The following is a 15,283-nucleotide window of genomic DNA, read 5'->3' as shown; positions in this document are numbered from 1 at the left end:
CTGGCTGAGGAGAGGCCTTCCCCTCATTTCACTTTGGGTCTAGTACGGGAGCCTTGCAGGAACCAGGCTGGGAAGGTGACAGCGGCCGGTGCCCCGGCTGCCCTAGCTGCCCCTTCCACCCTGAGTTCAGAGACTTGGGGAAGACTGGCTCCCTGGCTCAGAGCCCCATCCTCTTCCCTCATATCCCACCAAGCCTCTTGGGGGACCAGAAGCACCAGGAAGCCCGGGGAAGGAGAAGTTAGGGGGCTGGGGCTGCCCTGGAGACCCTATCGCATTGGGCTCACCCCATCTGGGGACCTGCAGGACAAGGCTGGCCCAGTGGAGGGAGGGGGTCTGGCATAAAGGAGAGCGGACATTAGTCAAGCTTCCACTTCATGTAAACAAGAAGGAGTGACCCCTGCCCGGCGGCGACAGTCTCACGGCGGTGGCGTGTGATTGTCTTGATGTGCTGCCGACTCTCACATCTGGGATTGAGGGTCCCTGAGGCCAGGATGGAGGCTGTTGGGCAGGAAGCAAGTAAGGGTCCGAAGTGCAAACTGGCGCAGGGTTTGACCTGTATTCTCCATAGGACAGGGCTGGGTCATCCACAGGTCCTGCCCACTGCTGGCCTGTGTGGCTTAGGAGATCACGCAATTGCTGGCCTTGGAAGGACTGGGATTCGTTTTGCCTGCAGAGACAAGGGACACGGGCGAAGGAGGACGTTAAGTGAAGCGCTCAGCAGACTCGCCTCCCACTCCTCTCCTGTGCACAGCTCAAGCCTCAAATTTAGGGGCTGGGGTCACTGTCTCCCTGCCAAGCTGCTGATCTGGAGTCAGTAGGGCCCCCCCACCCCCAGGAAAGCAAAAGGAAAGGTTCTCCCGGTCTGGTCTGGTCGTCTCAGCTAGATTGTCGCTGATTGGGATATCAAAGGGATCTGCCATCTCCTGACCTCAGCGGTGGGGGCGGGGGAAGGATCCAGAACCCTAATCCACAGCTACAGTCAATGACTTAAAAGTCTCTCCAAGAGGCAGTTTGCCAGAAGCTAATACTGTGTGCAGCCTCACAGCTTACAAAGCACAACCAGTCGTTCTCTCAGGTAATCCCGCCTGGGCGGCTGCACTTGGAGAAGGTGGCATTAGCCCTGTCTTACAGCGAGGGACGGGGGGCCACCAGCTCCCGGACTCAGTCAGGGCCGGCAGCCGCCACAGCCCTCCACATCCAGCGTCAGCTCCAGCCACTGAGCAGGCGTCCCGGGAAGGGGCCACCAGGGTCAGCAGGCTGACTGAGAGCCAGGTACCGTGGCACAGACCACACGCTCAGAGGGGTGGTTTTGAGAACAGAGGATAAGGGAGCGCACTTCACCGAGGGGAAAGGGGGAGAGAACGCGGTTTTTCTCCTGGCCAGAGAAGCCCGTTTCTCCCAGCCCCCTTCCAGCCGTTTTTGCTTCCTTTACAATCCCAAGCAGAGGCCCGGGGCTCCTTTGGCTGGATTTCTGCTGTGGGAGCTGCGGGGGAAGCAGGGAGCTGGGAGGCAGCCCTGGCCTCCGAGGTGGCCTCTGTCCTCAGGGGCGCTGGCTGTCTTCCTCCCAGGTGGGAGCTGCTGAGTTATTTCCTGCCGGTCCCTCTCTACACTGCAAGGGTCACCTCCCCTGCGTTCACACCACCTTCCCAGATCACTCCAGCTGTGAATTTAATTAAGGTGGCGGCTGCCTCCTCTCTGGGCCATTAGCAAGGGAGACACTGAACAGGTTCGACTGCAGCAAACCCTCCCCCGCCCCCCCACCCGTTCCCAGGCCAACCACCACCTGGTCTGTGTGGACTGGACTCACTCCTCAGGACTTGCTACAGGTCCTGCCTGGCCTCCTTGGAGACCAAGCCTGAGGCGTTTAAGGCTCAGAGGAGGAGGGAGGGGAGCAGGACGACTGTGCCGCCCCTCCCTGAGGGCTCCAAGGGTCAAGGAGCATGGGTCATCTTCCGAGCCGGGCCGCGCGTCTGATGCAGCTCTGCCCAAGTGATTACTGCTGCTGTCCTGCAGTCCCCTTGCTGCGGCAATGGACACAGCCATCCCGGCTTCGTCTCCGCAGTGGCTTGTTTTATGTGCTTGGCCTACTGAGCAGATGCTGAGTTCCTCCCCTGAGGCAGCAGCATTTTAGAGGCAGGTAAGTGGATCGATCCCTGCATCAGGAAGCAGGGGCAGGAGTGTGGCTTAGAGGAGCCTGCTTCCTAAGACTGAGCTCTGCCCCCGCTCCTGCCCTCCTGCTCAGAGAAGCCGGGAGCGGCAGGGGCGACAGCCCAAGTTTGCCTGGGTGTGCTTCCCACTCGTTCCAGAAAGCTGACAGATGCCTGCAGAGGTTCTTTGGACACAGGATTCATTCGCATGCCTCGGACAGAGAAATTGGTTTGAGGGCGAATTCTCTGTGTTCCGTCATTCCTTCAGTGTCATTCCTTCAGTGCCCATTGACTAAGAGCCCACCACGTGCAGGTGTTCGGCGAGACTGGGGAGAATCAGACCTGCTCAGCTTCACAGGGAAGAAAACATGAACGGCCATGGGCAGCCCAAAGGGAAGGTCAAACTTCAAAGGGAGATAACACTGTAGTAAGACTGAAAGTAGGTGTGGGGGAGGAGGAGGCACCTGGGGCACCAGCCAAGGACCCGTGGGCTCTACCTCCCTATGGGTTTCAGGACTTCATATTCCCCTTTTCTGGAAGATTTGTCTTCTGGATGTCCACACAGCTGTCTCCCTCCCTTCATTCAAGTCTCTGTTCAAATACCCCTTTGTCCCTTTGTCCGAGAGGCTTTCCCAATGACCCTTTATGAAAGGGTCATTGCCCTCCTCTGCCCCTCTCTTTCTAGTATGGCATTCACTCCGTAAGGGCAGGGACTTTGCTTGTTTCGTTCCCTGTTGTACCAGGAACTTAGAGCAGTGCTTGGCACACAGCAGACATTGCGTAGATATGTACTTGTTGAGTAAAATGTATGACCAGGCAGCGGCAAGCTACTTAAAGGTTCAGACCAATACTAACAATAATAGCGGCATCAATAGATACTGACCGGGTGAGGTACATGCCCTCACTCACCTAGATGGTGATGAAAGCCCTGGCTAGGCCCAAGAGAACCCGGAGGGGCATAGGGATTATGGCATATGCCGGTGAGAATAAGGATGCTTGCCTCTTTTCCAGAACTGAGCAGGATCAGTTCCTCGAAGGATGCTCACCTGGCTCCCCTCACCTTGCTGTGTGGTTGGGGCCCTGGCTGGTAACCAAGCTTGGGTTTATCAAATCAGACCTTCAGCAACAGCTGGGGCATGACCCATGCGCCTCAAGAGTGACACTGAATTCTGAAACTCTCTCTTCATAAAATAGCTCTTGAGTAGACTTATCCTGGAACTGGAGGCCCACAGGCCCCTTATGGAGCTCGGAACCCCAGAAGCACTTTCCCACCCTTCTATCTTGGACAGGGGCCCAGATTTCCCAGAGAGATATCTGAGACCTCCAGCTCCTGGGGGCAACACAGAAGAGCCTGAAGTCCCAAATCCAGGAGCCCAGCAGCCACAGCACTAGGAACCAGACCACATTGCCAGCTATGGTGGCTCCCCCATGCATGAATCACGGGAATCGAGGAGAGTTCTAGAAATGCAACTGTTGCTGCAGTCACCTCAGAGAACTATGGGAAAAGCATGGGCAAGAGGACTTTGGAAGTTGGTGACCTAGAGGCACTCTGGGCTGTAAATGGCCACTCTCTTCTTCCTCTCCACTGGTGGGATACCAGGGGGACAATCCATTGTGTAAGAAGCCTCTGGCCCCTTCCAAAACATCTTTAAAGATGTAGGGAAATGGCACTAACCCTAACTTTCCAGAGATAACCAGGATGCTTTGTGCAAGGCCCTGGGAGGCAAGAGATCACAATGCCCTTTCTCACTGCATGACCATGGACATAGAGGCTTGCCTCTCTGCACCTCCTGTCTGTGAAACGATGTCATCAGGATGGTTGTGAATTCTGTGTGAAGGCACTTAGCATGTATCCACCCAGCATCTGCTCAGGGAACGTCTGTGCCTTTCTTCCCTTAACCATGGTCAAGAGTGTTGGCCATTTCCCAATGATCTTCCTGGAGGGGCTGGGAGTGGCCCCAGGACATCACCTGGAACTTCTTCTCCTAGGCTGGTAGCCTCGTGAGAGCAGGGCTTTGTCCAAGTGTCATCATAATCTGCTGCTCTGGGGACTCCCCACATGGACCCAGGACACTTGTTTAAAATGCAGATTCCTGAGCCCAGGCCAGTGGTAGAGACTCCTATGTTGTCGTTGTTGTTGTTTTTGAGAGACAGACAGAATATTAGTGGGGGAAGGACACAGAGAGAGGGAGACACAGAATCTGAAGAAGGCTCCAGGTGTGCTGAGCTGTCAGCACAGAGCCTGAAGTGGGGCTCGAACTTGTGAACTATGAAATCATGACCTGAGCCGAAGTTGGATTCTCAACCGACTGAGCCACCCAGGTACCCCTCCTCACTGGGTTTTAATAAGGCTCTCCAGTGAATGCTGCTCCCTGAGATTGGGATCTCTGCCCAGAGGGCCTGTCCCAAGCTCCTGGATGGACACTGGTGGCAGGCTTGGGAAAAGGTGCTAAGTGCATCCAGCACAGAAACAAGGTCTCAGCTGAGAGAAAAACCAGAAGGAAAAGGAGTTTAGCTTCCGCCAGTAGAGGGCGCAATGAGCCTTTTCACCACGAGGCAAGGGGGTGGGGGCTGCAACCCCATGTACCCCCCCCCCCACCTGGATCCCCAGACCTAAAGGAAGGAATTTCCAAAGGTTCTCCCAAGGGCCACACTTGGGCTTGCAAACATTTGCATGCTGTTTGACAACTATATACTTCTTACCAAGCAATTTTACAGGCTGCCAGCACTTAGCTTTCTATTTTTCTCTTCCACCCACCCTGTCCATCAGCTCAGGCTCTCCCTTGACAAGAGGGTGGCAGGGAGAGAGCAGACAGTCAGAATCAGGAGCTCAAAGGGACCTCAGAAACCCTCCCTGGCTTAACTCCTCCTCTTCTCGAACAGGAAACCGCCCCAGGGAGGGGAAAGGATATGTCCAGGGTATGGGGAGCAAAGTACTGGGAGCTGAGATCCCACATTGATATCTATTCTGATGATGTTCTGCATGTTCACTGTAGGAAAAGGATCCTTTCCTTAGATGAGGGCCCTAAGCTAAAGTGATTCCTTCCCAGGTGACGTTCCGAGAGTACTGGAATTACTAGTCCCAGCCTTGGGGGCCCCATGACGTCAGGAACACCACCCTCCGGCACACAGAGTCCTAGTGACTTAGCTTCTGCCTGAGACGAGGCACTAGGACAGTCCAGATGCAGCCAAACATTTGGGAGGCTGGAGGACAATAAAAGGGCCTTTGGGGAGAGGAGTCCGGCTTCTCGCCTCTGCCTTTGAGGGAAGCAAGCAGCAGGGAGAGGAAAGGTCTCATTAGCAACCTGAATTTCAGGCCCTTGGGAACTGGATACTCAGCCAGGTGGGCAGAGGCTGGGCTGCGTGAGGCCAGTCCGTATTTCTTCTGAAGGATAGAGAAGGACCAGTGTGATCCTCCGGGCATCCCTGGGGCCTTCCTGACCATGTGCCGTGTGTCGGGCACCCAGGAGAGGAGCTTCCCCAGGGTGCACTTGCACGTGCTCGGCTGGCTCCCGGGCACCACGTGCAAACACTCAGAGGGCAGCAGCAGTGACCGTCCAAGTCTCCAAGCAGGGGAACTGGCTGCTGAGACTTAGGAAAGGCAGCAGGGAGGGACAAGGCAACGGGCCTTGCGTTTCTATGGAAACAGCACCTCAGGGTGAGGGGCTGAAGGGAGAGGAAGCTTCAGCTTCACTTCCAGCTTCACCTCCAGTTAGGACTTGGGAAATGGCCCTTTTGTGGCTGGGCTTGCCCCTCCTTCTCCCTTCCCTGCCAGGTGTTCACCATGGCAACCCTCCCTCTAAACAAAAGGTGCAAAGCAGCAAAGCATCTGGTGTTGGGGGCGCCGGGGAGCCCAGGAGGGAATGGGATGGGTGTGGGGGGGCAGCCACCCCTCCCTGACAGGACACGGGCCCTGGCCTGGGTTTGAGTCCTGGCCCCACTACCACTTACTGTGCCCTGGGACCACCTAATTCACCTGTCCGAGCTTCCGCCAGCCCCCTCTGTGGTTGTTGTGAGGGCCAAGTGAGAGAGAAAGCATCTAGCGAAGGGCCTGGCACATGCAGGTGCCCCATAAATGCTTCCCAGCCAAGTGGAAGTATGGCACTGGCGTTCCTACTGTGCCCCAAATTTGTAGAGACTCCCGGGCCTGTCTTAACTTTAAGAACCACAGACTGAGTGTCAGTTTCTGTAGCAGGGCGGGGGAATCAGCAGAGGGGAAGACAGCTGTGACTCTTACGCTGAAGCCACAAACAGGTCAAAGCTGGGGGTGTGGGGGGCACAGGAGTCCTGGAAGCACTCGGGCCGCCCAGGGCAAGGTCCCACCATCAGCTACCTGGCCAGGTGGGAGGCCAGGCTCACTGCTGCAGTGAGAAATCCCGGCCGCAGGAGAAATCCCAACATGGAGCCCCCTTCGACTCAAAGACGCTGCCATGAGACAAGGTACCAGCAGCGGTCCCGGCTGTCACCACCAGCCTCTGGAAAGGCCGTACCGGAGACTGCTCTGGAGAAAGATAAAGGCCCAGACCTCTAGGGGATCCCAGAGAGACACTGCCAGCAGGAATGATCTCTCCCAAATGTAAACAGAATGGCAAACACCACTAATCAAATAAGCACAGGGAAGAACCAAGTCAACTGTTTAAAACAGAAAGGAGGAAAGTGGGTCAGAGCATTGGTGGGGCACAGGGAGGGCGCGGTGTGTCTGCCCAGGTTGGATCGTGAGGACAGGTGATCTGGCAAGGAACACGTTTTCGAGAACGAGTCCTAGACTCAGAGGCAGAGGTCAGGCGTGGGTCAGGCCACTCAGCTGCGTTGTGCCTGCTTCTTCCCTGACAGAGGAGAAAGTTGCCAAGCCTCCAGTACTAGAAACGCCGGCTCTCAGACTACTCCACGCGCGGCACTGCTCTGAGCACTTTGTCCTCAGAACGGCTGAGCGAGGCAGGTGCCCTCCCGGCTTTTAGACAAGAGGACGTGACCCCGGGCCCGTGGTGGTAGGCTCGCCATCACAAGGCAGAGAAAGGCCAGGGTCGGGTGGGAACTGAGGACCGTCTTGGCCTCCGAGCTCCCGCTTTCTGCATACAGCAAGCTGCCTTTCCGCAGATGGGAGGCACCGCTCCCGGACGAGGCCCGGAGGCCCGGGGAGCACCGGGCAGAGGGCAGAGGGCTCACCTGAGATGTCAGCGCTGGAGCCCTCGTTGGACTTCTTCCCCGGCACAAACTCCACTTCCGCAAAGGTCTCGGTGGAGAGGGAGCTGGCTGTGCCATTGGGCGCCGTGGGCCTCTTGGCCCGGCGACTGAAGAACCTGTTGCTAAAGCGCTTGCCCTCCTTGGCCGGAGTGGCCTCCCCGTTGGCGGCTTCTCCCTTGCCGTTTCGGACAAGCGCCTCGCGGGGTTTGGGCTTCAGGTCCATGTGCAGGTGGGAGATCGCCCTGCCGTCCTTCCGAATCAGCTCTCCAGAGGGAACGGGCTCCACGGGGGGCAGCACCTGCTCCAGCGTGACCAGGTCACTCAGGAAGTTCTCCAGGCGCCGGGCCGCCTCGCCGCCTCTGCTGCCCTCCTCCTGCCCCTCGGGGTCGCCCCCCGCATCCTGCTGCTGCCGGGCGGCCCAGCGCATCATCTCGCCCGGCGGATGGCGGCTGCCTACCACCAGGGCGTACTTGGGGTTGATCAGCTTGCGAGCCACGGTGGAGGAGTAGTTGGGGCCGAGCCTCCCGGCACCTCCCGCCAGGCTCAGCTCCTGGTACAAGTTCACCTCCTCAGAGATGGCATACAGCTCCCGGAACTCCAAGTCAAAGGGCTCCACGTTCTGCCCCGTCAGGAGGAGGAGAAGGTTCCTGTCCACGTAGGAGGAGCTCCAGGTGAACCTGGGAACGTGGGGACAGAAAAACACGACATGTAGGCCCAGCCCGTGGCCTCGCCCTGCCAGCAGTCCCTTGGCAGTCTCTCTCAACACCCCACTGCCCCTGCCCCAACCTGATCTACCACTGAGGCCAGATGCCTTGCTGGCCGGTGGGAGACAGCTCCTGGCCTTCTCGCTGGGGTGCTCTCCCTCTACCGACCCACATCCTTCCTCCCTCTCTTCCAGGTCTTGGCCTCAAATGCAGAAAGCAGGCAAGGGCATGGGAAGTCAGGCCTGGATTCCAACCTGGTTTCTTTTTTTTTTTTTCCTAGATACATATTATTTATTTAATCATTTAATTATTTAATTACCTATCTATTTATTTATATTTTAAAGTTTATATCCAAGTTAGTTAGCATATAGTGCAATAATGATTTCAGGAGATTTCTGTGATTCATCCCCTACGTATAACACCCAGTACTCATCCCAACAAGTGTCCTTAATGCCCCTTACCCATTTAGCCCATTCCCCCCACATACAACCCTTCAGCAACCCTCAATTTTTTCTCTATATTTAAGAGTCTCTTATGTTTTATCCTCCTCCCTGTTTTTATATTCTTTTTGCTTCCCTTCCCATATGTTTATCTGTTTTGTATCTTAAATTCCACATATGAGTGAAGTCGTATATTTGTCTTTTTCTCACTAATTTTGCTTAGCATAATACCCTCTAGTTCCATCTACATAGTTGCAAATGGCAAGATTTCATTCTTTTTGATTGCTGAGTAATATTCCATTGTATATATACACACCACATCTTCTTCATCTACTCATCTGTCGATGGACATTTGGGCTCTTTCCATACTTGGCTATTGTCGATAGGGCTGCTATAAACATTGGGGTGCACCTGCCCCTTTGAAACCACACACCCGTATCCCTTGGATAAATACCTAACAGTGCAATTGCTGGGTCATAGGGTAGTTCTATCTTTAACTTTTTTGAGGAATCTCCATACTGTTTTCCAGGGTGGCTACACCAGTTTGCATTCCCACCAACCTGGTTTCTACCCTTGTATGCCTTGTAACGTGGGGCTCATAGGACATACAGTCACAAAAGTACTGTGAGGCTCAGGTATGATACCATGTAGAAAACATTTAGTTCAGTCCCTGGCACACACATTTTAATAAGTGATAATGGAGCTGCTGCTATTGTTAATATCATTCCAATAATTCCATTATTGGCTCCTCTCTAGGTTTTTAGAGCACTTAATGTCTGCAAACCACTACACTTTAACCATGTAAGAGGACTTATGACATTTGTTGATTGTTTCCTGTGCCCAGGTCTCTTTCCTCACCCAGATTTTAGTACACTTGGAGCGCAAAGACTGCTGAGATATAGTCTCTCGTGTTCCTGGTAACTTATTTCTGAATCAGAATTTGGGAGACATTGCCTCCACACCATACCCTTACCTTTTTTTTTTTTTTTTTGGCATGTGAAAAGTAAAAAAACATTTTTTTAATGTTTATGTATTTTTGAGAGAGAGAGAGAGAGAGAGAGAGAGAGCGAGCGAGCATGAGCAGGGGAGGGGCAGAGAGAGAGGGAGACACAGAATCAGAAGAAGGCTCCAGGCTCTGAGCTGTCAGCACAGAGCCTGATGTGGGGCTTGAACTCACGAGTGGTGAGATCATGACCTGAGCCATAGTCAGACGCTCAACCAACTGAGCCACCCAGGTACCCCCTGTGAAAATTTATTATTGTCATGTTTTCACTAGCAGGACTTACGATCTTGGTCTTTCCTACTTGCCTTTGTGTAAAGGCCAAAAGAGAGACAGTGGCTACTTTGATGACCTTAAAGTGAACACCAGGAAGGTCACCGACAGCATAACCTTTGCGACCAAATCCAGCAACCAGAACCTCATCGTTTGCCTCGATAAAATTCAAACAACTACCACTGGGCACAAAGGCTGTGATTTTTTTTTTTTTGCCATTCTTGACAAAATGGACCCTGATATACTTCCTGATGGCAGAATTTGGCTACTTGGCTTCAACCCTTACTTTTCCCAGTACGATTCCCTTTACGTGGGAAGCACCTGCAAAGGCTTGGCCTTCAGGGCTGTGCCCAAGTGGGCTTCTTTGTCCTGTTCACAATATCACTTCTGATCTCCGTTGGTGGCTATGGAGCTTCCTGGCAGAATGAAGACTGCAACGTTTACCCATCCTGCTGGTACCACGGGCCTGGGCAAAAGAGACCACACCCTCACATTTCTTTCCCAGATCTGGTCCATTCTGCTTCCTACTTGTCCCAACAACTAGCCTCAAAATGCAAACCGTTGCTGTGGACCATGAAAGGCAGACCGTTCTTGATGCCCAGTAAGAGTTGACCCTCTTTTTGGAATAATCCGGTATCCAGAAATTTTGAAGGAAGGGACTGGCCAGGAGGCTCTTGTCATTAGATCAGACAATGTGTCTTAAACCCATGACTATGGAGACTCCAGCCCAGTCTTCCACATTGTATATTTGTTACACAAAAAAAGACCTCCTGGACCATTCTCTGTCTTGGCCCGACTCACCTGTAAGATCCAGTGGCTACTTTTTCACCATCTACCATTAGGAACTTTGATGACAGGGTCCCCTTGACCTTCCCCATGGGCATGTAGAAGCCAACACCTGTCACAGAGCGGACACGGATGTTCTGTTGAGAAGAGAAAGGCACTGTCATTCAGGCTGGGGGCCTCTGAGGTTTTGTGTGGGCAGAGAAAGAACCCTCTTGTTCATGGAACCCTGCCTATTGACTCCTGTCTATACTAGACTCTACTTTCTACAGCCTTAGAACTGGAACCCCATTTGAAAAGCAGGAGGAAGTTAGCAAATCTTGCTTTGAATATAGATGAGCCCAGAGTAGTTCCTTCCTGTTCCAAAAGCTCCCCAGAAGAGAATCACAGTCCTAGCTTTGACCCTGACAGTGACTCTGCAGCGTGAGCTCCCCAGGACTGGGCCAGAGCTGCCTCTTTAGCCTCAACCGTCTTGAGATAAAATTTAAGCTGGGCATATAATTTAGGGTTATCAATTCACAGGGCAAGGCTTTAAACAGAAAGAAAGGGGTTGAGGTCTTGATGTTCATCTGTGTCCCTGAACTGGGGAAGAGGTAGAGGAAGAGAGAGAGGGAGTCTCTATCTCACCTCCTGCCCTTCCTCCCCACCCTTTACCCTTACCCCCGTGGTACAACTTACCCGAATACGGTAGTCAGCAAGCTCCAGGCCCTGACACATCTCCAGGAAAAACTTTACGCCTGCCTCATCCAGGATGATATACACCGGGACCCGGCGCTTAGACGCAGCATCCACGATGTCTTGGAAGATATCACCATCAGTGAAGAGGTCCATGACCACAGCAATGACCTGGATGTGGAAGGGCACTGGTGAGGCACGTGGTGACTCCACAACTACAGGGATACAGTGTGGCCAAGAGAGGACCAGCGGGGCCTGGGTAACTGGTGGCCAAGAGTCAAATACCCCATCTGCACCACTCCTGGGTTCTCCATGTCCCTACCCATCTCTGAGCACGTCTGAGCCCGGAGATGGGCTCTCTGCTCTGAGAAATGCCTGGGGGTCCAGGGTGTGCTACTTTTACTTCTCCCTGGACAAATCTCCACCATCCCACCCTGGGCATTCTCCGGCAGCTTTTCTGAAGCCAGATCAGGGCAATCTAGGAGGCTGAGGAGAGATGGTCCTAGTGACCTAGGGAAACAAGTAGGCGGAAGAAGACGAGGTCACTGAGAGGCACGGGATGGACTGTAGATCTTTTCACACCCACCTCCTTGCAGGCCTGGTTTGTTTTGATCTCCCTATAGCTGTGCGAAGTTCTATGTTCCCCTTGGTGCAGATCCAGGCAGGGCTCCAGGTAGCTCAAACTCCCTGGCCTCCAAGTGGCCAGGTCATGCGACACGACCCTCGAGTCAAGGTCACAGCCCAGGACTCTTGGTTTCTAAAAGCTAGTCCTGGAAAGTGAGGCCTTCTGTGGCCCGAGGCAGAACTGCCTTTCTAACCTTAGCTTCCTCCATTTTCCTATGCAAACCTTTCTCCGCACCAGCTGCGGGGTTTTCTTGCTGACCCCAAGCACTGTGTGTGTAAAGCAGGGGAAAGGGCATACTTTGGGGTCAAGAGATCTGGTTATAACAACTTCCTATATTTGTGACCTGAGGCAAGTCACTTAACCTTGGTGAGCCTCTGTTTCCTCATCTGCAAAGTGGGGATACCCTGTACCCTGTACTTCACGCATTTGCCACGGAGATTAGAGATGACATCCATAAAGCATCAAACACAGTGCCTGGTATGTAGGAAGTCCTAAATAAATGGTAATCACTGTATGGTTGAGGGAGTCTGTCAGTCATAATTGAAAGCTCCAACTCTGAAGTCACACAGAACAGGCCTAGTGTACCAGCTCCGCCACTGACCCATCAGTGCCCCAGCTAATACTAGCACCTGCCTCTAAGGCTTGTTGTGAGGGCTTAGGGAGATGAACCATGAGAGCACTTAGCACAGTACTGGCCCATGGTAAGCTCAATGAGTAGTACCTTTCATCCCACCACCTTCACATGTGCCCTACCATTACCTCTGCCTCTAGAGACCATCCCCCCATCCCCATCACACCATTCACACAACATTATTTAAGACTATTCTCAGCTCCTACATTTCATACTCAATCATCCATGTCAGTTAACATTTACTGAGCTTCACAGGCAGAGGGAGGATCTAAAGACAAATTATAATCCCTAACTTCAAGGGGTTAATCCCCTCGAATGATAAGACATTTGCACAAAATAACTAAAACATGAGGCGAAATGAGATAAATGCCTTAAGAGATGTACAAATGACATGTGATGTGAGTTCAAAGTTGGTGGGGGCAGGGGAGAAGGAGGGGCGGAGGGAGGCAGGGAAGGAAAGAGATTGCGTGATTACTTCTAGCCAAGGGAGAAGAAAGGCTTCATCAAGGAGGCTGAAACCTGAAGAATGGGCAGCCTCGGGAACAATGAGAAATGAACCGGGAGGAAAACCAAGCAGGCAAGTGGACAGAGCTGCCGTGCACGGGTACGCAGGTTGTGCACTGCACATGGGCTCTGGGCTGACAGACTGAGTGGAAGATGTGCCTGCTGAGGAAGGGACGCCTTTTCCTAATCTGCACAAGACTTCCATGTGGGCCAGCAGAAGCCTACAAAGTGGGCATTTCAGACAAAAAACACAGCATAAACAAAGGCACTGAGGACAGAGACTAACATCACTGAACACTTTCGATGTGCTGTGCACAGTTCCAGATGCTTTAGGTAAATTTAATTTTTTTTTTTTACATTTATTCATTTTTGAGAGACAGAGAGAGAGCACAAAAACAGGGGAGGGGCAGAGAGAGAGGGAGACACAGAATCTGAAGCAGGCTCCAGGCTCTGAGCTGTTAGCACCAAGCTCGACGCCGGGCTCGAACTCACAAACGGGGAGATCATGACCTGAGCTGAAGTTGGACGTCCAACTGACTGAGCCACCCAGGCGCCCCTAGGTAAATTTAAAAAATTGTTTTTTCTTTAATGTTTACTTACTTTTGAGAGACAGAGCATGAGTGGGGGAGGGGCAGGGAGAGAGGGAAACACAGAACCCAAAGCAGGCTCCAGGCTCTCAGCTGTCAGCAAGCACAGAGCCTGACGTGGGGCTCGAACCCATGGACCGTGAGATCATGCCCTGAACCAAAGTTGGACGCTTAACCAACTGAGCCACTTAGTCGCCTCTCTTTAAGTAAATTTTCTAAATTGATCCTCACAATGAGGAGGACTGTTCTCATTTTACAGATGAGGAAGAAAATGCAAAGGGGCTAAATAATGTGCCGAAGGTCATACAGTTAGCACGTAGCAGAACAGGGATTTGAACTCAAGTCTCTCTGACTCCAGAGTCTTCCCTTCACTGCATCATACAGGCTTTACAGAGATGGGACAGCTGTAAAATGTTTTAGAGACATCACATCAAAAGCTGGTTCTTTAAAAAGACCAAATAAGAGAGACAGACTTCTGACAAGACTGACAAAAACAGGAAATGCGAATAAAATCGGAGTGAAGAAAGAGAAATAACTATACCAATATTTACTTTTTAAGAAATCGTACTATTTAAGAAATAGTAAAAAATGGTAAAAAGAATATTAGGACTATTTATACTTTGATGAATTTGAAAACGAAGGTGACATGGTTAATTCGTTAAAAGCAAATTAAACATAATACAGCACAATCCAGTAAGCTTTATCCTAGAAATGTAAGGAGGATTCAACATCAGATAATCTGTTGTTTTAATTTATAACATTCATGGGGTCAAGGAGGGGAAATCACATATTAATAGTTTTTTTAATAGTTTTTTAAAAAGTATTTGATAACATGAGATCCCCGCTTGTGAATAAAATTCTCAAAAAAAACAAGCATAGAAGAAGGGACCTTCCTTTACTTGATAGAGGCTATCTACAAAAAAGCCACATGAGACATGCTGAACAGAAAAACTTTAGATACATTCCCTTTAAGTCTCAAGAACATCAATAATACTGTCACCACTGCTGTGGAGAAAAATGTATTGGAGGTGCTGACTAATGCAATATGATGGAAGGAAGGAAGGAAGGAAGGAGAGGAAGGAGAGGAAGAAGAGATAGAAGGATTAGAAGAGACAAAACTACCAGCATGTGGAGATGATATTTTTACAGAAAACCCAGTAAAATGCAGAGGAACACTATTAGAATTAACAGGAGAATTTAACAAGATTTCCAGATATAAGAAAAACTTACAAAGACCATTAGCATTCTTCTGCTACAGTGTCATTCAACTAAAAAAAGGAGAGGGGAGGGGAAAATAAGACCAAAAGTGCAGTTTAGGGCATGTGGTCGGTCAGTTAAGCATCTGACAGTTATGCATCTGACTTCGGCTCAGGTCATGATGATCTCAGGTTTGTGAGTTTGAGCGCCGCATCAGGCTCACTGCTGTGAGTGCAGAGCCTGCTTCGGATCCTCTCTCTCCCTCTCTCTCTCTGTCCCTCTCCCTTCCCCACTCACTCTCTCTCTCTCAAAAACAAATAAACATTAAAAAAAGAAATTTAGAAAAGAAATTTAGAAAATTCTATTCAAGGATATTTAAAAATGTGAATAAATGAAGAGATAAAATTGTGTTCATGGATAATATGATTCAATGTTTGAAAAATCTATTTCTCCCCTTATTAATAAAATTCAACGTAATTCCAGTGAAAGTCCAGTAAGTATTTTTGAAGAACTCAAATACTTCTACGATGCAG

At 51.5% G+C, this 15,283-nt stretch overlaps 1 protein-coding gene and 1 pseudogene across 1 annotated transcript in view; both read right to left on the bottom strand.

Annotated features, from left to right (window-relative positions):
• Positions 1 to 359: 359 nt before the first annotated feature.
• The window catches only part of FAM83F (family with sequence similarity 83 member F), a 32,832-nt gene continuing 17,908 nt past the window's right edge, over positions 360 to 15,283 (bottom strand). Inside the window, exons 2-5 of the mRNA XM_023257505.2 lie at positions 11,210 to 11,377; positions 10,550 to 10,671; positions 7,314 to 8,008; positions 360 to 667 (exon numbers count right to left, since the gene is read on the bottom strand). Of these exons, the coding sequence (XP_023113273.2) occupies positions 618 to 667; positions 7,314 to 8,008; positions 10,550 to 10,671; positions 11,210 to 11,377 (1,035 nt within the window). The 3' untranslated portion in view covers positions 360 to 617. The remainder of the gene's footprint in view (positions 668 to 7,313; positions 8,009 to 10,549; positions 10,672 to 11,209; positions 11,378 to 15,283) is intronic.
• LOC101084805 lies at positions 9,758 to 10,196 on the bottom strand (annotated as a pseudogene).

This window comes from Felis catus, chromosome B4 (genome assembly GCF_018350175.1).
Source record: "Felis catus isolate Fca126 chromosome B4, F.catus_Fca126_mat1.0, whole genome shotgun sequence".
In the NCBI taxonomy this organism is placed as follows: Eukaryota; Metazoa; Chordata; class Mammalia; order Carnivora; family Felidae; genus Felis; species Felis catus.
Note: the sequence above shows the minus strand (reverse complement) of the source record. Positions and strands in the feature narration are given on the sequence as shown.